General features: G+C 36.6%; 1 protein-coding gene across 1 annotated transcript; it reads left to right on the top strand.

Moving 5' to 3' along the window:
• The first annotated feature begins 6233 nt into the window (after positions 1-6233).
• On the top strand, positions 6234-20888 carry ca12 (carbonic anhydrase 12). The gene is made up of 9 exons (XM_087796702.1): positions 6234-6309; positions 6396-6416; positions 9992-10171; positions 12940-13082; positions 17100-17195; positions 17271-17334; positions 19167-19324; positions 19395-19521; positions 19963-20888. Exons 1-9 carry the CDS (start codon positions 6258-6260, stop codon positions 20577-20579), a joined length of 1458 nt encoding a protein of 485 aa, XP_087652828.1. The 5' UTR covers positions 6234-6257; the 3' UTR covers positions 20580-20888.
• The last annotated feature ends 1850 nt before the right edge of the window (positions 20889-22738 follow it).

Below are 22738 nucleotides of genomic sequence, written 5' to 3'. Positions count from 1 at the left end.
GAAGTATGAATCTATGTATGTATGAAGTATGAATCTATGTATGTATGAAGTATGAATCTATGTATGTATGAAGTATGAATCTATGTATGTATGAAGTATGAATCTATGTATGCATGAAGTATGAATCTATGTATGTATGAAGTATGAATCTATGTATGTATGAAGTATGAATCTATGTATGTATGTATGAAGTATGAATCTATGTATGTATGAAGTATGAATCTATGTATGTATGAAGTATGAAGTTATTTATGTATGAAGTATGAATCTATGTAAGCATGAAGTATGAATCTATGTATGTATGTATGAAGTATGAATCTATGTATGTATGAAGTATGAATCTATGTATATATGAAGTATGAAACTATGTATGCATGAAGTATGAATCTATGTATGTATGAAGTATGAATCTATGTAAGCATGAAGTATGAATCTATGTATGTATGTATGAAGTATGAATCTATGTATGTATGAAGTATGAACCTATGTATGTATGAAGTATGAATCTATGTATGTATGAAGTATGAATCTATGTATGCATGAAGTATGAATCTATGTATGTATGTATGAAGTATGAATCTATGTATGTATGAAGTATGAATCTATGTATGTATGAAGTATGAATGTAAGTATGTATGAAGTATGAATCTAGGTATGTATGTATGAAGTATGAATCTATGTATGTATGAAGTATGAATCTATGTATGTATGTATGAAGTATGAATCTATGTATGTATGTATGAAGTATGAATCTATGTATGTATGAAGTATGAATCTATGTATGTATGAAGTATGAATGTATGTATGTATTAAGTATGAATCTATGTATGTATGTATGAAGTATGAATCTATGTATGTATGAAGTATGAATCTATGTATGTATGTATTAAGTATGAATCTATGTATGTATGAAGTATGAATCTATGTATGCATGAAGTATGAATCTATGTATGTATGAAGTATGAATCTATGTATGTATGAAGTATGAATCTATGTATGTATGAAGTATGAATCTATGTATGTATGAAGTATGAATCTATGTATGTATGAAGTATGAATCTATGTATGTATGAAGTATGAATCTATGTATGTATGAAGTATGAATCTATGTATGCATGAAGTATGAATCTATGTATGTATGAAGTATGAATCTATGTATGCATGAAGTATGAATCTATGTATATATGAAGTATGAATCTATGAATGTATGAAGTATGAATCTATGTATATATGAAGTATGAATCTATGTATATATGAAGTATGAATCTATGAATGTATGAAGTATGAATGTATGTATGAAGTATGAATCTATGTATGTATGAAGTGTGAATCTATGTATGTATGAAGTATGAATCTATGAATGTATGAAGTATGAATGTATGTATGAAGTATGAATCTATGAATGTATGAAGTATGAATCTATGTATGTATGAAGTATGAATGTATGTATGAAGTATGAATCTATGAATGTATGAAGTATGAATCTATGTATGTATGAAGTATGAATCTATGTATGTATGTATGAAGTATGAATCTATGTATGCATGAAGTATGAATCTATGTATGTATGAAGTATGAATCTATGAATGTATGAAGTATAAATCTATGTATGTATGAAGTATGAATCTATGAATGTATGAAGTATGAATCTATGTATGTATGAAGTATGAATCTATGTATGAAGTATGAATCTATGTATGTATGAAGTATGAATCTATGTATGTATGAAGTATGAAGTTATTTATGTATGAAGTATGAATCTATGTATGCATGAAGTATGAATCTATGTATGTATGTATGAAGTATGAATCTATGTATGTATGAAGTATGAATGTATGTATGTATGAAGTATGCATCTATGTATGAAGAATGAATCTATGTATGTATGAAGTATGAATCCATGTATGTATGAAGTATGAAGTTATTTATGTATGAAGTATGAATCTATGTATGCATGAAGTATGAATCTATGTATGTATGTATGAAGTATGAATCTATGTATGTATGAAGTATGAATCTATGTATGCATGAAGTATGAATCTATGTATGCATGAAGTATGAATCTATGTATGTATGAAGTATGAATCTATGTATGCATGAAGTATGAATCTATGTATGTATGTATGAAGTATGAATCTATGTATGCATGAAGTATGAATCTATGTATGTATGAAGTATGAATCTATGTATGTATGAAGTATGAATGTATGTATGTATGAAGTATGAATGTATGTATGTATGAAGTATGAATCTATGTATGTATGTATGAAGTATGAATCTATGTATGTATGAAGTATGAATCTATGTAAGTATGAAGTATGAATCTATGTATGCATGAAGTATGAATCTATGTATGTATGAAGTATGAATCTATGTATGCATGAAGTATGAATCTATGTATGTATGTATGAAGTATGAATCTATGTATGTATGAAGTATGAATCTATGTATGCATGAAGTATGAATCTATGTATGTATGAAGTATGAATCTATGTATGTATGAAGTATGAATGTATGTATGTATGAAGTATGAATGTATGTATGTATGAAGTATGAATCTATGTATGTATGTATGAAGTATGAATCTATGTATGTATGAAGTATGAATCTATGTATGTATGAAGTATGAATCTATGTATGCATGAAGTATGAATCTATGTATGTATGAAGTATGAATCTATGTATGCATGAAGTATGAATCTATGTTTGTATGAAGTATGAATCTATGTATGCATGAAGTATGAATCTATGTATGTATGTATGAAGTATGAATCTATGTATGTATGTATGAAGTATGAATCTATGTATGTATGAAGTATGAATCTATGTATGCATGAAGTATGAATCTATGTATGTATGAAGTATGAATCTATGTATGTATGAAGTATGAATCTATGTATGTATGAAGTATGATGTTATTTATGTATGAAGTATGAATCTATGTATGCATGAAGTATGAATCTATGAATGTATGAAGTATGAATCTATGTATGTATGTATGAAGTATGAATCTATGTATGTATGAAGTATGAATCTATGTATGTATGAAGTATGAATCTATGTATGTATGAAGTATGAATCTATAAATGTATGAAGTATGAATCTATGTATGTATGAAGTATGAATCTATGTATGTATGAAGTATGAATCTATGTATGTATGTATGAAGTATGAATCTATGTATGTATGAAGTATGATGTTATTTATGTATGAAGTATGAATCTATGTATGTATGAAGTATGAATCTACAGTATGTATGTATGAAGTATGAATCTATGTATGTATGACGTATGCATCTATGTATGAAGTATGAATCTATGTATGTATGAAGTATGAAGTTATTTATGTATGAAGTATGAATCTATGTATGTATGAAGTATGATGTTATTTATGTATGAAGTATGAATCTATGTATGTATGAAGTATGAATCTATGTATGTATGAAGTATGAATCTATGTATGTATGAAGTATGCATCTATGTATGAAGTATGAATCTATGTATGTATGAAGTATGAATCTATGTATGTATGAAGTATGAAGTTATTTATGCATGAAGTATGAATCTATGTATGTATGAAGTATGAATCTATGTATGTATGAAGTATGAATCTATGTATGCATGAAGTATGAATCTATGTATGTATGAAGTATGAATCTATGTATGTATGAAGTATGAATCTATGTATGCATGAAGTATGAATCTATGTATGTATGAAGGATGAATCTATGTATGTATGAAGTATGAATCTATGTATGTATGAAGTATGAATCTATGTATGTATGAAGTATGAATCTATGTATGTATGAAGTATGAATCTATGTATGTATGAAGTATGAATCTATGTATGCATGAAGTATGAATCTATGTATGCATGAAGTATGAATCTATGTATGTATGAAGTATGAATCTGTGTATATATGAAGTATGAATCTATGTATGCATGAAGTATGAATCTATCTATGTATGAAGTATGAATCTATGTATGTATGTATGAAGTATGAATCTATGTATGTATGAAGTATGAATCTATGTATGTATGAAGTATGAATCTATGTATGTATGAAGTATGAATCTATGTATGTATGAAGTATGAATCTATGTATGCATGAAGTATGAATCTATGTATGCATGAAGTATGAATCTATGTATGTATGAAGTATGAATCTATGTATGTATGAAGTATGAATCTATGTATGTATGAAGTATGAATCTATGTATGCATGAAGTATGAATCTATGTATGTATGAAGTATGAATCTATGTATGTATGAAGTATGAATCTATGTATGCATGAAGTATGAATCTATGTATGTATGAAGTATGAATCTATGTATGCATGAAGTATGAATCTATGTATGCATGAAGTATGAATCTATGTATGTATGAAGTATGAATCTGTGTATATATGAAGTATGAATCTATGTATGCATGAAGTATGAATCTATCTATGTATGAAGTATGAATCTATGTATGTATGTATGAAGTATGAATCTATGTATGTATGAAGTATGAATCTATGTATGTATGAAGTATGAATCTATGTATGTATGAAGTATGAATCTATGTATGTATGAAGTATGAATCTATGTATGCATGAAGTATGAATCTATGTATGCATGAAGTATGAATCTATGTATGTATGAAGTATGAATCTATGTATGTATGAAGTATGAATCTATGTATGTATGAAGTATGAATCTATGTATGCATGAAGTATGAATCTATGTATGTATGAAGTATGAATCTATGTATGTATGAAGTATGAATCTATGTATGTATGAAGTATGAATCTATGTATGTATGAAGTATGAATCTATGTATGTATGAAGTATGAATCTATGTATGTATGAAGTATGAATCTATGTATGTATGAAGTATGAATCTATGTATGTATGAAGTATGAATCTATGTATGTATGAAGTATGAATCTATGTATGCATGAAGTATGAATCTGTGTATATATGAAGTATGAATCTATGTATGCATGAAGTATGAATCTATCTATGTATGAAGTATGAATCTATGTATGTATGAAGTATGAATCTATGTATGTATGTATGAAGTATGAATCTATGTATGTATGAAGTATGAATCTATGTATGCATGAAGTATGAATCTATGTATGTATGAAGTATGAATCTATGTATGTATGAAGTATGAATGTATGTATGTATGAAGTATGAATGTATGTATGTATGAAGTATGAATCTATGTATGTATGTATGAAGTATGAATCTATCTATGTATGAAGTATGAATCTATGTATGTATGAAGTATGAATCTATGTATGCATGAAGTATGAATGTATGTATGAAGTATGAATCTATGTATGCATGAAGTATGAATCTATGTATGTATGAAGTATGAATGTATGTATGAAGTATGAATCTATGAATGCATGAAGTATGAATCTATGAATGTATGAAGTATGAATCTATGTATGCATGAAGCATGAATCTATGTATGAAGTATGAATCTATGTATGCATGAAGTATGAATCTATGTATGCATGAAGTATGAATGTATGTATGAAGTATGAATCTATGAATGCATGAAGTATGAATCTATGAATGTATGAAGTATGAATCTATGTATGCATGAAGTATGAATCTATGAATGTATGAAGTATGAATCTATGTATGTATGAAGTATGAATCTATGTATGTATGAAGTATGAATCTATGTATGTATGAAGTATGAATCTATGTATGCATGAAGTATGAATCTATGTATGCATGAAGTATGAATGTATGTATGAAGTATGAATCTATGAATGCATGAAGTATGAATCTATGTATGTATGAAGTATGAATCTATGTATGTATGAAGTATGATGTTATGTATAATTCAAGTAACAACTACTTCGACATCAACGTCACACAACACACTTCACACAAACCACACAACAACCCTGTACACAACAAACTTCATAACACACACAAAACTTCAACAACAGTGTGTTTAAAGCCACAAAACACACATGAAGAAGTAAAAATGTCTTCATTAATAACATTATCTCTCACACTGCTGTGCGTTCAGAAGTACACAATCCTCCCAGAGCAGGTCTGCAAACACAGAGAGAGAGACTTGTTATCATTGTCGTCAGACACGTGTGCGTCGAGCCTCTCCTGCCGCTCAAGGAGTCTCGCTCTGCTGCGACCACAGAAGTCCACTTGTGTCCTGTGACGTCACCAGGACAGAACAGCTGAGTGCGTATAAGAAGGCTGGAGCTCCACTTCTTCAGACGACGACCAGGATGCTCACCTCCACCGCACTCCTGCTCCTGACTCTAGCCCTGCCTGTGCCGGGTAAGACCTGGACCTGTGGCCGTCACTGAGGCTTCATCTCATGATCTCCTCTTTATTTTAATATTGTTTACATTTTTCTGTTTCAGGGGCCAAATGGACGTACACCGGTGAGTCTTAATCACATGCTTATCTTAAACTAAGATTATGTGTTGAATAGAATAACATTTACTTTGAAAAACCTCAAGTGTCACAGGATTAAAAAAGTTGTTGAGGTGTTGTCTGTGTTGGATGAGAAACATAAGTGACGTCTGATGAATGTATAAGTTTGATAATCAGTTATCAATCAATAATCAATGATAAGATTTTGTGATCCTCGTTCAAATGAGATGAAGACAAGTGAGCCGGTGACGCTTGAACAGGAAAACAAATGTTATTTCAGCTGAAATGTTGAGTTTGTTTGAGTTCTTTAATATAATAAATGACATTAAAATAGAAAAGAATGTCATACAATGATCACACTTTTTATGGATTGAATTCAACCAAAAACATTAAGTAAGTAAGTAAGTAGTAAGTAATTAAGTGAACAATATCTAAATGTATTGTTTTTGAAACTGTGGCGTGGATTCATTTAGATCCACATCGAGAAAGGTTAGAAATATATATATTTATTAAAACCATCAGATGTTATTACGGTTATTATGGATGTTATTAATTCAGTCACACAAAAAGGGGATGAACTACATACTGATGCAACTATAGACAGGAACTAAGATCATAAAGTGGAAGAAAAACAACTATAACCCTTTTTAAAAATCCAGTTAAAAAGAAAAGAAGCAAAACAAACAAACAAATAGGTTGTGATTCGTGATCTTGATACTCGTCAACAACACAACAGTCTTTTCTATTAAAGCCAACAGTGTGATGTCGTAGACAAACAATCAAGGTAAATTCAGCAGAAAAAATGAGAATTTCATAATTGCACGTTATCTATGTTTTCTGTCAACAACTGACGGGAAACACGATAACTTTTAATCTATGGCTAATTATCTACTCTTTTATTAGCGTGTGCAGACGTGGGGAACATGTGACAAACACGACTGGACGAAAGGTTGAGGAACGATCGGATCAGTTTTTCAAACTCTCACTTTTGTGTTTTTGTGTTTTGGAAACTTTGGTTCGATTGAATAGGATAATATTTAATTTGATAAACCCTCAAGTGTCACAGGATTAAAATACTTGTTGAGCTGTTTTTTGTGTTGGATGAGAAACATGAGTGTCGTCTGATACATTGTTGTGATCCTCGTTCAAAGAAGATGAACCAAAGTGACCCGGTGACGCTTGAACAGGAAAACAAACGTTATATGAGGTGAAATGTTCGTTTGAGGAGTTCTTTAATATAATAAATGGCATTAAAATACATATTTCTAACCTTTCTCGAAGTAGATCTAAATGAATCCACGTTCACAGTTTCGGTGGAGAATATAATTGAATATCTTTCTTATTTATTTAATCTTTCTGACATTTAATTCCTCGTGTTCAACTTCAAAACGTCTGAATATTCTCTGAATCAATTGCAAACCCTTTAATGTATTTTATATTAAAATGATAATTGGTTTAATTGAATATGTTTTAAAGGATATAATATATGTTTGTGTTTTTACAGCTAAAATATCCTGCTACATATACAAACAAAACATTAGAATGCACGGATGAAACAGGTTAAAATAGAACATAAGTGAAATTCATAAATATACAAAAATAAAAGGTGTATAAAATACTACTCAAGCGAGTTGAAAGAATACGAAAAAACAGACTCTGTAAATGAGGATCACAGTGCAAACAACTGTACATGGTTAAATATTACATTTGTTTTTAAATATTATAAAATGATGCAGATATGAAAGATGGAGGGAACACGCATAAATAGAATTAAAGAAAATTAAATATAAAAAAATATTAAAATCAAACAATATATTCACTAAAAGTATAGAATAAAGACATTTTTGCAATGATTTTTTTTCAAGTTAAAATATACATCCGCATTAATACAAAAGACAATTATAATTAATAATACATAATAATACAATAATTATTTTTCCAGTTAAATTAAAAACACTTGAAAAAAGGATTTTATTAATTAAAAAGTTTTTTTTTCTACTATATCATCACATTCGGTAATTATAACTGGAAACATAAATCTTTCCAGCGACAGAAGCTTCGACCACAGACTGACTCAACGACTCGCACAGAAGACAGTGTTTGAATGTGTCCAGTAGGAGGCGCTACAGTTGTTCCTGTTTTTATTATTCATTTTTATTACAGTAAACTAAATGTTGCTGATGCTGCTGACCTCAGGTCAGGTTACATGATATTTCTACACTAATAAAGTGACAAACAATGTATATTATTATTGTATTCAAATCATTAATACTCAAGTTAAAGTCTCACTTACTCTGTTAAAAGAAAAATACATTGAACATAGTAAAATATCTTTATTTTATGTTTAAGAAAAGGTAAAATATGTAGAAGAAGTTCAGTTTCATGATACAAATAAAAAATAAATTGCTGAATGTTTTTGTAAATTGTATTTTAATAATCTGGAGCAGAATATATAATAACAATATCCCAAAAATAATAATTATCATTAAAAAATTAAAAATAACTAAAGGTCTTCTGTATGTGGGACATTACATTTCAATTTAGAAATCATTTATATCTAAATGGATACTGTATATATATTATTCAAATTAGTTAAAAACAACAACAACAAATTTAGTTGAACCCTTGCGTTACCTCAGGGTCAAGGTGAACGACCTCCCTGGTTTAATACATATTTATTGGGTCACCTTGACCCAGCGACAACACAAGGGATAAAACACTTATATTTATATTTTTAGGGGGATTTTAACCCTTGTGTTCTCTCTGGGTCAAGGTGACCCGGTGGCTTCGAATGAAGCCAGGGAGGTCGTTCAATCCGGCCGAGCGACAACACAAGGGATACCATAAACACGTTTGTTTTAGGGCCACAGGGTCACCTTGACCCAGAGAGAACACAAGAGATAAAACACTTATATTTGTTTTTAGGCCTTCGGGTCAACTTGACCCAGAGACAACTCAAGGGTTAAGAGGAAAGCGTTCAGAAAGAAAACCTTCAAAATAATAATGCAATAAATCAAAAAAATGAGGAGGATCATCTAAGATAAGACTAAATTAAATATTTTAAAACCCAAAAGAGAGGGAGTAAACCTGATTAGGTATAATTAAATAAACTACAAAATAGAAAATATAATAGATTCTTGTTAAAAAGTGTAATACAAAAAAACCCAATCATTTGTGTACTTATATTTAGGAAAAAATGATATTGATAAAAAAGACTGAACATATAATAGTGTGAATAACAGCAGAAAATATATCTTAGATTTTAACCCTTGTGTTGTTCCTGGGTCAAGGTGACCCGGTGGCTTCGGATGAAGAAATGAAAGATTAGGAAATGAAAAGGTGTGTTCTTGAAGGTGACTTCTTCATGACTGATAAGGTGTGAGGTTGTTCAGATGTCGCTCCAGAGGTTGTCGACCGTTATCTGAACACGTGACCCGGCTTCAGAAAGAAGTTCACGTGATGGTTTCAGGACCTCGTCCACGGTTCTGCTGGAGGTCTGACTCCATGACGACCTGAGAGTCTTGATCTTCTTTCAGGGTCTGAACCTTCTCTGAGTCAATGTGATCCATGCTGTGTCCTGCAGGTCCAGATGGAGAACAACAGTGGACCAAGAAGTACCCGTTCTGTGGCGGATCCTTCCAGTCTCCCATCGACATCCAGACCCAGCAGCTGAGGTTCGACCCGACGCTGAGGGCGGTCGAAGTCCAGAACTATGAGCTGTCGCCCGGAGAGCAGCTCACGCTGGGGAACAACGGCCACTCGGGTGAGAAGACATGTTTGTTGTCTGAGGGATTAAAGGCTCCTCGCAGACTCGTCATTAGAAGACTTCCACGCAGATGAAGAGCATCTTCTAATTTCTGGGTCAAAGCGGAGAAAATGACAGGAGGATCGTCTTTGTGAATCTGACTCGGCAATTTTCCATAATCACTCTCTCATTATGTCTGTCCGTCCTCGCCGTCGAGTCACTCCCTCCACGCTTCGTCTCTCCAGGCCTGATGTCCACGAACTGCTGTCCAACCTTCTGCTCCAACATCTGAGTGTTTTGAAATACATAAAGAAGTTAATATATTATCATAAATTACAAACATGTTACAACGAAAGAAGAGTATTTGGGACATTTGTTTATTCAACTTTAACTTGTAAACATCTGCGAGTAAAAGTCAATTTTAAACTGACAGGAAATATCTTGAAACCTCAGGCATGAATCGATATTAATTACATGATTATTACCAAATTAATGCACTTGATATACGATATAAATGTTACTTTTATTTCAATTTTACATTATTTTCCATTTTTTTTCTTCTATAATCGTTTCTTCAATTTAATATCAGAAATTGTGGGCTTGATATTTAAGTAATTATGTAAGTGTTATTAGTCAAGATGTTTCTAGACCAGGGTCACAAAGAACTTTAACAATCAAAACAATACTCAGTTCCAGAGCTTAGGAGCAACAGTCTGGAAGGATTTCTCTCCTCTGGTCCAGAAGTTCAGGAACCATCAGTAGATTCTGATCCACAGACCTCAGAGCCCGAGCTGGGGTGTAAGTCTGGATCAGATCACTGATGGAAGGTCTGACCATGAATAGATCTGAAAGTAAGAACCAGAATTTTAAAATGATCCTGAAAGAAACTGGCAGCCAGTGAAGAGTTTGAAGGAGAAATGTGAGTTCTTCTACTAGAGCAGCCAGTGAAGAGTTTGAAGGAGAAATGTGAGTTCTTCTACTAGAGCAGCCAGTGAAGAGTTTGAAGGAGAAATGTGAGTTCTTCTACTAGAGCGGCCAGTGAAGAGTTTGAAGGAGAAATGTGAGTTCTTCTACTAGAGCAGCCAGTGAAGAGTTTGAAGGAGAAATGTGAGTTCTTCTACTAGAGCAGCCAGTGAAGAGTTTGAAGGAGAAATGTGAGTTCTTCTACTAGAGCGGCCAGTGAAGAGTTTGAAGGAGAAATGTGAGTTCTTCTACTAGAGCGGCCAGTGAAGAGTTTGAAGGAGAAATGTGAGTTCTTCTACTAGAGCGGCTCAGAATTCTGGCTGCAGAGTTTAGTATGAACTGCAGGCGAGAAGATCCTTCTGGTTTAGACACTAAATAAACTGTTACAATAGTGTCAACGACACAAACACATGGATTATAAGATCATGTTGTGACAACATTTAAGTTTATAGTGTTTTCTCAGTTGAAAATGTGTGTCAGTTTAGTTCAGTGTTGAACTCGAGACATTTCCTGAACTTTATCATCAGCAATAACCAGAGTTTCACTTTTGTCCACATTTAGCTTCAATGTTGGTCCTAAGGTTGAGCTTAATCGACATTATCTTAGGGAATAAATGAAGGAACTTGCCTGCTTAAGACCTCGGCTCCAGTAAGAGTTTGAGTGATGTCACTAAAGGTAAAAATAAGGTCTTGTTTTCATGGCATAAATCATTATCTGTATACATAACAAATATATATTGTTAAAGAACATATAGTATTAGGGCCATAATTTATACGATGGAAAATATAGAATTGTTTGTGTGTTTTTTTTATGAGAAGGTTTTAATTTGGATTAATATGTGTCGGTGATGGACAGTTACCTTTACTAAGTAGCCACATTACATATTCAGACTTAAGGAAGAAAAAAAAAGGTAAATATGCCAGATTTTGCCACGTTTTTATCCTTCTATCTTTGGATATCCAATATAAACGTGACAACATGGTTGAAACATGTGACTATAATACACAAAATAATCCACTTAAAGAAATAAAAGTATTATATTTCAGATTTCAACGATCAGGACCAACATTTCACCACGACCTACAAAAGGTTGGGAAAACCAGGAAAAGTATTCATGAAATAAAGAACTTGAACAGATAATGACTAGATTATAAATGGATCAATTAAAAAAGCAGTTATTTTAAATAATCTATTCCATGTGTTTCTCTGACCACTCGACCGCCTCATAAATACAGTCAACTTTCCCAGGTCTTTGTAATCATTTAGATGATGAAGATAAAGCTTCTGCACTTCCTGTCGGAGAATACTCGACGCGCACATGAGCCTCGCGTACTGTCGACTGGAAATGTCAGCACGAGCGCAGACGACATCGTAGCGTTGTAAATATACACGCGGTATCACGAACATCTAAATTCCTGATCCTGTGAGAACTTCCAGAAGCATTCCTCGAGGACTGCAGTGGAAAAGCAGCTTTTTCAACACGTCTTTTTATTCCACACAATGACGGTTTATTCAAACCCTTCGCTTTGTTTCCAAACAAAGGTAACCCGTGTCTCAACTGCAATTGCTGGGCGGCTCCTCGAGTGGAAGAATAATCTGGGGTTTTGGTGTGAGCTGGTGAGTCGTGGAGTCACTCAGCGAGTCACACCGACCCTCACGCGAGCTCGCTGAAGGCTCCTTGGCAGCAGGCTCGCAGACAAACGTCATCGGGTCTAGAATCGCTGAGCCAGGTTTTCTTGTGTTGCCTCTGATGCACGAGTGTGTCTCTGTGAGCTGACGGTCCTTCTTAAGATGCAACTTAACGTCTCGTGGACTCTTTGCAGTTCAGATCTCGCTGCCGTCCCAGATGCACATCTCCAGCCTCCCTCATCGCTACACTGCAGCCCAGCTCCACTTCCACTGGGGGACCCCCGGTCGACCCTCCGGCTCCGAACATCTGGTCAACAGTCGGCAGTTTGCAGCCGAGGTAACACAAGATTGATTGTGTTGAGAGAATTAAACCTTTAAAATGTGACACTTTTAATACGTGAAACACACATATTTCTGTTTCCTATTTCCACCTTCTTTATTTAAATATTACATCCATTCACTAGAAACATAAAAAGCAGTTTTATATTTATCATATATTTTTTTTGTCCCCTTTCCCTCGACCTGATCCAGTTGACCCCTTAACCCTCAACCTGAGAGGTCAGTAGTTTATATCAATGATCTGTTTTTAAATGATATTCTCAGACCAACCTTCGGATTAAAACAGTAAAAATGAATGATAAAGAGATATTTATTACTTATTTTTACTTGTTTACAGGTTGATTTTGTAAGTTAACAAACACATTGACGTGTCAAGAGTCACAGGCTTATGTTACTTCAGAAAATGACCCACTTTTAAATAAAAAACAACACACATTTCAAACAGTGTTAATCAATAGTGAAATTATAATTCTTTGCGGCCCGGTAACAAATCCTTTACGGACCAGTAATGGTCCCCGGACCACCGCTAAGAACGATAAAAAAACTGTTCTATTGATTATTACTGTTTCATTTAGAAAAAGAAAAGTGATTTTCTCTGAAATAACAAGTACTAGTGAAAATAAGAAAAATACAAACTCCAGAAACCAACCTTCTGTTGTCATCATTCCATAGAAATAATACACAAACTCAAAGGCTCTAAAAGCTCGGAGACACAACATAAATAACACCATCGTCAGCATACAATCAAACATAGATTCAAACACACAAACATCTTGTAGTAGTTCAGAGCTCTTGCAGTTTCAGCTGGTTTTTAATTCACTTAATTGTACTTTTTTTGCAGGTCACGCTATTGTTTTTTTTACTTTCTTCTATCGGAATGTCGGTGAAAATAATCTTGATATTTAAACACACATACACACACACACGCACACACACACAAACAAACCTACTAGTTTATGAGGTTGGCGCACACGACTCGTGGCAAAAGAGTTCCGAAGAACGGCAGCTTTGTTGTTTATTTAGATCAGATCGGGAGCGACAGCATCAGCGCTCATGACTTAACAGCCTGAGACGTAAACAACAGACTTTTGACTGGCAGGGTTTCAAACCGACAGCCTTCGAGGCAGCGTCCGGATGAAGACTTGATGACCTGCTAAATTGCTGTGTTGACGTATCAATGTTCCTGCTTCTGTGGCACATTATCCACTCGGATGCTTTCGCGTCTTGCGAGAGGAAGAGAAACAGTATGATTTATGAATATGAAGAACTAATATAGCAGGACTTCAATATTTGATTTAAGAGGTAGAATTGTAGACCTGAACAAGAGTCAAACTCAGATCTCACCTGCCAAGTTATTTAATGTGACTCGCAGGATGGTTGGTTTAAAATCAAAGGATACAAAGATTAACAAAGAATCATCTTTTCACTTCTGCCCCCAAACTCCCCCAAAGTAAACAATCTAATAACACGAGGAATGAATGAGTCCCTGAGTCTATTAGTGTTGCATCATGGGAGGAGCATTGGTGCTCCATGTGTTCACTGATGACAGTGTTGCATCATGGGAGGAGCATTGGTGCTCCATGTGTTCACTGATGACAGTGTTGCATCATGGGAGGAGCATTGATGCTCCATGTGTTCACTGATGACAGTGTTGCATCATGGGAGGAGCATTGGTGCCCCATGTGTTCACTGATGACAGTGTTGCATCATGGGAGGAGCATTGGTGCTCCATGTGTTCACTGATGACAGTGTTGCATCATGGGAGGAGCATTGGTGCTCCATGTGTTCACTGATGACAGTGTTGCATCATGGGAGGAGCATTGGTGCTCCATGTGTTCACTGATGACAGTGTTGCATCATGGGAGGAGCATTGGTGCTCCATGTGTTCACTGATGACAGTGTTGCATCATGGGAGGAGCATTGATGCTCCATGTGTTCACTGATGACAGTGTTGCATCATGGGAGGAGCATTGGTGCTCCATGTGTTCACTGATGACAGTGTTGCATCATGGGAGGAGCATTGGTGCTCCATGTGTTCACTGATGACAGTGTTGCATCATGGGAGGAGCATTGGTGCTCCATGTGTTCACTGATGACAGTGTTGCATCATGGGAGGAGCATTGGTGCTCCATGTGTTCACTGATGACAGTGTTGCATCATGGGAGGAGCATTGGTGCTCCATGTGTTCACTGATGACAGTGTTGCATCATGGGAGGAGCATTGGTGCTCCATGTGTTCACTGATGACAGTGTTGCATCATGGGAGGAGCATTGGTGCTCCATGTGTTCACTGATGCCAGTGTTGCATCATGGGAGGAGCATTGGTGCTCCATGTGTTCACTGATGACAGTGTTGCATCATGGGAGGAGCATTGGTGCTCCATGTGTTCACTGATGACAGTGTTGCATCATGGGAGGAGCATTGGTGCTCCATGTGTTCACTGATGACAGTGTTGCATCATGGGAGGAGCATTGGTGCTCCATGTGTTCACTGATGACAGTGTTGCATCATGGGAGGAGCATTGGTGCTCCATGTGTTCACTGATGACAGTGTTGCATCATGGGAGGAGCATTGGTGCTCCATGTGTTCACTGATGACAGTGTTGCATCATGGGAGGAGCATTGGTGCTCCATGTGTTCACTGATGACAGTGTTGCATCATGGGAGGAGCATTGGTGCTCCATGTGTTCACTGATGACAGTGTTGCATCATGGGAGGAGCATTGGTGCTCCATGTGTTCACTGATGACAGTGTTCAGAGGATGATGATCATGATTGACAGTAGTTTGAATAAATAAATAACAGTAAAGATAATGTTAAAGTAACAAAATTTGCTTTGTGAGTGTTTGATAGTGAAGGACATATTTAACTTATAATAACAATATATATATAAGAACATTATTTAAAAATAATATCTGACTCTTTACTGTTGACAGTGTTTTAACAGTTTGCTTAAGTTTGTTTATTTTGTTCGACCTGTTCCTTCGTCAGCCTAAGGATTTCGGCTCCTTTGATTGACCCGTGCTTTAGACAGTGAGGAATCAATATACACAATAATATTTTTGATATAGATTCAATTAAAATCTTTACAGTTTGGATTGTAGGGAATGTATTAATCTTTAGTTTTAAGCATTTTTCCCATGTTGGATGTTTCTTTCCGATGCTCATATAAAGAAAATTGGGTAAAACTTAAACTATCTGCAATAAAAAGGAGGTTTTGACATTGAATTGAGTTACTATTAAATACATTTGTGACATGTAGAGTCGATGTTGCTGGTGCCAGAATCAGACGACACGTATAAAACCTTGCGGACACTAGTAGCATCTTATATCCTCTTTATTTTCCGTGACTTCACGGCTGGGATTGGGTTTTATATATATATATACTGTATATATATATGTGGGCAGAACTTGAATGTAATTGTATAAAACTCGTCAAACTAAATTGTACTTCGGAGTGGAGTTGTGTAAAAGTTCTTAGTCACGTCGGCTTCAGTTAGACGACGTGTCCACCAGACAGTTTTTATTAAGACAAAGAAACAACCGATGAATTTCATTGATCAATAAAAAGAATCACTCGAACGGTTCCAACGAATCTGCGTCTGGTGTCGCCTGTGTCAGATGGCAGATTGGGTGCCACGGGGCGGGCGCAGCCACGTTTAACGCTGATGTGGTTTGACCCGAGTCTGCCAGAGGACACGTCGGGGAAAACAAGTCATTTCAAGTCCGTCCAGCGCTCGGAACCACAGTCATGACGTGCTCTTTTTCAAGGCCTGTCTGACTGGAGGCATCAAGTTTCCCAGAGAAAGTGCTGGATCTGTGGGCGGAGAAGATAATTGTCTACATGTTTGTGTCCGTCGAAGTCGTCACCCTCGACTGAAATAAACACGTGTGGTCTCCTAATGTCAGTGTAGATGATGGAATGTGCCACCAGCTGTAGTCCTGGAGGGTAACAAGAAGCATCATATTTGGTCTTAACTATCATATTTTCACGAGGCTCATCACTTCTCTCTCTCAGATGCACGTCGTGCACTATAACTCGGACAAGTACAAGAACATGACGATGGCGGTGGACAAATCTGATGGCCTGGCGGTGCTGGGTGTTCTAATCGAGGTACAATGAGTGGGAATTTGTGTGAAAAAACTTGTCTTTAACATTTATTTTTGCTGTTTTATTCCCCACTCACAGGTTGGGGAGTTTAACCCCGACTTCGATCAGTTCCTCAAGTTCATCAACGGCATCAAATACACGGGTGAGTCGTCGACCGGAGCCGTGTTTCCTCTAGAGTTCCCTTCGTAGAAGCACTTGAACTCAGTGTTGGTTTCGGCAGGAGCCACATGACTTTTCAGGGACTGAGGTTTCACAATTGTTGCAACTTATTTGTTCAAGGAACACATAGAAGGTTGAGAGCATCCACTTGAGCTATAATCCGTTGATATAAGGTAAAGGTTCGAGGCATCATCAGTAACCTTCGGATCAATTAGAAGAAAAACTAACTGGATAAGCATGAGCCTCCACATGTAAAGCCTCTCCTACCTGACCTGGCTCAGCCCACAGGCCTCCTAACAGTTGGATACGACAAGAACATCTTCCGATGACGACATCAACTCAACAGGCTTCTCTCTATGTAAGGTGGCAGCGAGGATACCATGAGTCAAGACTCAAGCCTGCAGGGTGAACGCGTTTCACTCATTTATATCTTCCAGCTTGTTATTTGAGTCCTAAACATCGGTAGGACTTAAACTTTTGGCTAAGCCAAGACAGGCACAGACACCCTATGACGAGGAAACGCTGCCTTGCCAGCAATGAACAGATGCTGGCTGGAGAGGATACATGGTTTGAAAGAGGAGTTAAAGTTAGGAAGTTAGTAGTAAAGTAAAGGTTATTTACTACAGTTTAGTACTATAGTATAGTAAAGATCTATCTAGACCAGGGTCAAAAGGCGTTTTAACAATCAAAAACAATACACAGTTAAAATATATACTTTAAAAGATCAACATAAGACAAACACAGGAGTCTCAGAAAATAAGTTCAGTGTTCAGGAACCATCAGTAGATCACTGATGGAAGGTCTGACCATGAATAGATCTGAAAGTAAGAAGCAGAATTTAAAAATGATCCTGAAAGAAACTGGCAGCCAGTGAAGAGTTTGAAGGAGAAATGTGAGTTCTTCTACTAGAGCAGCCAGTGAAGAGTTTGAAGGAGAAATGTGAGTTCTTCTACTAGAGCGGCTCAGAATTCTGGCTGCAGAGTTTAGTATGAACTGCAGGTGAGACACATCCTTCTTGTTTAGACAAAAGATTACAAAATCCCTCAAGCATCCACACCTAGAATCATTTGACAGGGAGAGCAAATACCCCTCCAGAGCTGAATCACTTTACGACAAACATATTGATCAACACCCGCCCCTAGTAAACATGCACCTGCTTCACAGGCCAGTTATTTGGAACAGAAGAATTGGACTCAGTCCAGTTGCATTCTGTATAACCATGACCTGGAAGAATGAGAATCTAAATGAATGTGCATCAATATAGCGCCACCTGCAGGTCTGACGGTCCATCTCTCTCTCACACCAAGATACTGGACAAGACTGTCCAGCCCATGGTCCTAGATCCTGATCCACACCTCGATGGCTTCTCATTCAGACACAAATCGACCCTGAGAGGACTAGAGGTTGTTCCTGAGGCAGTCGACAGCATCGCATATTATTTCAATATCTTTAAAATAACATTTATAAGTGATCCATCAAGTGCTGTCACAGCGATTGATGTTGTAATCTTCATCTCGACCAGGCAAAGATTTTTTTTTTTTCAAAGTCAGTATATAATCAATGTCAGGAGTTTAAAGAGATCTAATAAAGATGATCAGTATTCAAGTGGAATGGTTGAACATCATTTCTCAAAACAGGAGCATCTTTTCTTACAATAATAGGAATTCAGAAGCAAAACCTTGAATACAAAGAGTCAAGTGTGTGTTAGGTTAAGGCCAGGGGATGCTAACTGGTGTCGTCCATCAGCAGCAACACAACCATCATGTCCTACTTGGTGACGGCTCCTCTGAAGTCCTTTGTTGTGTTCATTTCCAGGTCAGAAAATCCAGGTTCCCGGTTTTAACGTCCGAGCTCTTCTGCCGACACGTTTGGACGAGTACTACCGTTACGATGGTTCTCTGACGACCCCTCCCTGCTACCCCAGTGTCCTCTGGACCATCTTCAGGAACCACATCACCATCTCTCGTAAACAGGTACTTTGGCCTCCAATTGTAAAAGTCAACCGTTGAAAATGTAATTGTAAACGTGTTTGTGTCGCCACAGTTCCTGTCCCTGTCAACGACCCTCTACTCCACCCACCCTCAAGACACGGCCACGGTTCCCCTCAACGGAAACTTCAGGAAGCCACAGGTCGCGGACGGCCGGGTCGTCCTGGTGTCGTTCAAGGACGGTAAGTGCCAACGATATCGGTGCATGCGCGCTTTGGTCATGCAGGCGATAAAACAACAACATGGCCGTCATGTTGTTCGGCTGCTGAATGTTATGAGGATGAGCAGAGGCTTCAGTAGAAAACGGCTGCCTTTCGAAACCGTCTGTGACTTTCTTGTGGCCGGCTGGTCGAGCAGAGTGTCTGGTATTTATGTCTGCGGTAGGAATCTGCATGTTCTTGTGACTTCCACGCTTCTTTTCCTGGGCATTTTTTATTGGCATGTTTGTTGGGACATGGCAACATTGCATCGCCTAAGAATCTGCTTCCATGAGTGGCGTCCAGCTGGAAATGTGCTTTGGGTCCATCGGTGCACAGGGTTGCATGCTGGGCATGAAGGAACCCTTCCCACAGATTTTCCCGCAGTCCCGGAAGTGTAACACGCTGTGATTGTGTCCGATGCAGGCAGTCCAGCCCTCGGTCCGGTCACTGTCTCGTCTCCTCTCATGAGGAAGAGAGTTATTCAGCAGCTGCTGGTCGGTGACTTGGCAGACTTGGCAGACGAAGGGCTCTATCAGCTTCTCCCGAGCGCATCAGAAAAGCTCCATTCTGGCAAGAAGAAAGACCTCCAGACCCTAGACGGCTGGAGTCCCACCAAAGCCAAAGAGACTTCCCTCCGGAAGAAGAGTCAGACCGACCGCTCCGTGGGAAAGTCGAAGCTGCCACAAGAAGCTTTGTGCTTCAGTGCTCTGGAACACAAAGTTTTCCAGCAGCTCAAGGCGTCTCACAGCGAGGACCAGCTGGCGCTGGCGCTCAGAGAGGCCGTCTTTCCTGAGCTCAACCTCAGGAGCTACCTGGAATGTAAGTCGGAATTAGCGCTTCCCACCATCAGGCATATTCTGAGAGGACGGCCCACGGACGAGGCGCAGGAACTGGACCGCTCGCTGACCAGAGCCATGAGAGTTCAAAAGCCTTCCACAGCAGGAAAGAACAAAGACGTTTCCCGCACATACGTCCCCAAGAAGCCACACAGCTCCGCTCATGCACATCCCTGGCTGCTGCCCATGGAGTGGGAGGACTAACTGTTCTCGACATGAGAGACACGTCTGTTGGTCTCACAGAACCCGCATCATGTCAGACTGCTTAAATTATAAAGATTATTTAATATTTATCAAGCTCAAGGTGCACATAGTCAGTCCTTCTTATCTTCCCTAAAGCCGACCAAAGAATGATGGAATTATTACAATTCACAAGCCTGGTATAACAGTGACCGTCACAGGTGAAGGTTATACATGAACGAGTCAATGAAACCTGCTGCAGAAAAGGCTTTTAGCAACAAAAAAACTGCTTTGAAACTTATAACACTTTTCAATAAATCGTCATGCATCAACCTCCCTTCGTAGATTCACTGGTCTGTTGTATCTTCATGAAAACATTTATATCCTGGGTTTCTTTTTCAACGCGTTGGACTGAAAAATGTCAAATACTTATTATTATCTCCTCTCTGTTTTGTACTTAATAAAGTTCCCCCCCGTCTGAAATCTGGGCGAACGAGAGGTTATGAGAGCGGAGGTTATGATGTAATAATGGCTTCACTCAGCTATAATCACACCCCGCTTTGTTTATATAACGAGTCCCTCGGAGGTGGAGACTTTTTGGATTGATGACCTTGATGTTTGTCCAATCACAGCAGAGTGGGTGTGCTTATGGTAAATGAGATTTAATCTCCAGAAAAACAAAGGTCAGAATAATAAAAAAAAATCATTTTGAAGTGTTTCCGAAAATAAACACAGTTTACCCTTTTTTAAACAAATTACTAGTTAAATCCTCATAATAATAATAATAATAATAATAATAATAATAGTAATAGTATATATCTTGTTTTCATTTTGTGGAAAATTGTCCTTCAAATATTTTATTTTTTGTACGATAAACTTTGCTTTATTTATTATTTATTTACTTATTTATTTATATGTATTTTATTTTTCCACATCATCACTGTCATACTTAAAGATGTTGATCAATTATTTTCATTGAAATGGTGACAAGTTAAGTGATTTAAAACAATACAATGAATTGCATCAATACAGGAGTAAAGATTAAAAAAAACGATTTAGTATCAGAAAACTTTGATAGTAAAAATATATACTTTAAAAGATCAACATAAGACAAACACAAGAGTCAGTAGATCATCAAACACAGATGTTTCTTGAAGGAGTCAGTAGATCATCAAACACAGATGTTTCTTGAAGGAGTCAGTAGATCATCAAACACAGATGTTTCTTGAAGGAGTCAGTAGATCATCAAACACAGATGTTTCTTGAAGGAGTCAGTAGATCATCAAACACAGATGTTTCTTAAAGGAGTCAGTAGATCATCAAACACACATGTTTCTTGAAGGAGTCAGTAGATCATCAAACACACATGTTTCTTGAAGGAGTCAGTAGATCATCAAACACAGATGTTTCTTGAAGGAGTCAGTAGATCATCAAACACAGATGTTTCTTGAAGGAGTCAGTAGATCATCAAACACAGATGTTTCTTCAAGGAGTCAGTAGATCATCAAACACACATGTTTCTTGAAGGAGTCAGTAGATCATCAAACACAGATGTTTCTTGAAGGAGTCAGTAGATCATCAAACACAGATGTTTCTTGAAGGAGTCAGTAGATCATCAAACACAGATGTTTCTTGAAGGAGTCAGTAGATCATCAAACACAGATGTTTCTTGAAGGAGTCAGTAGATCATCAAACACAGAGATGTTTCTTGAAGGAGTCAGTAGATCATCAAACACAGATGTTTCTTGAAGGAGTCAGTAGATCATCAAACACAGAGATGTTTCTTGAAGGAGTCAGTAGATCATCAAACACAGATGTTTCTTGAAGGAGTCAGTAGATCATCAAACACAGATGTTTCTTGAAGGAGTCAGTAGATCATCAAACACAGATGTTTCTTGAAGGAGTCAGTAGATCATCAAACACAGATGTTTCTTGAAGGAGTCAGTAGATCATCAAACACACATGTTTCTTGAAGGAGTCAGTAGATCATCAAACACACATGTTTCTTGAAGGAGTCAGTAGATCATCAAACACACATGTTTCTTGAAGGAGTCAGTAGATCATCAAACACAGATGTTTCTTGAAGGAGTCAGTAGATCATCAAACACACATGTTTCTTGAAGGAGTCAGTAGATCATCAAACACAGATGTTTCTTGAAGGAGTCAGTAGATCATCAAACACA

This window comes from Callionymus lyra, chromosome 8, assembly GCF_982586985.1.
Source record: "Callionymus lyra chromosome 8, fCalLyr1.hap1.1, whole genome shotgun sequence".
Classification (NCBI taxonomy): Eukaryota; Metazoa; Chordata; class Actinopteri; order Syngnathiformes; family Callionymidae; genus Callionymus; species Callionymus lyra.
This window is presented reverse-complemented; position numbering and strand designations above follow the sequence as displayed.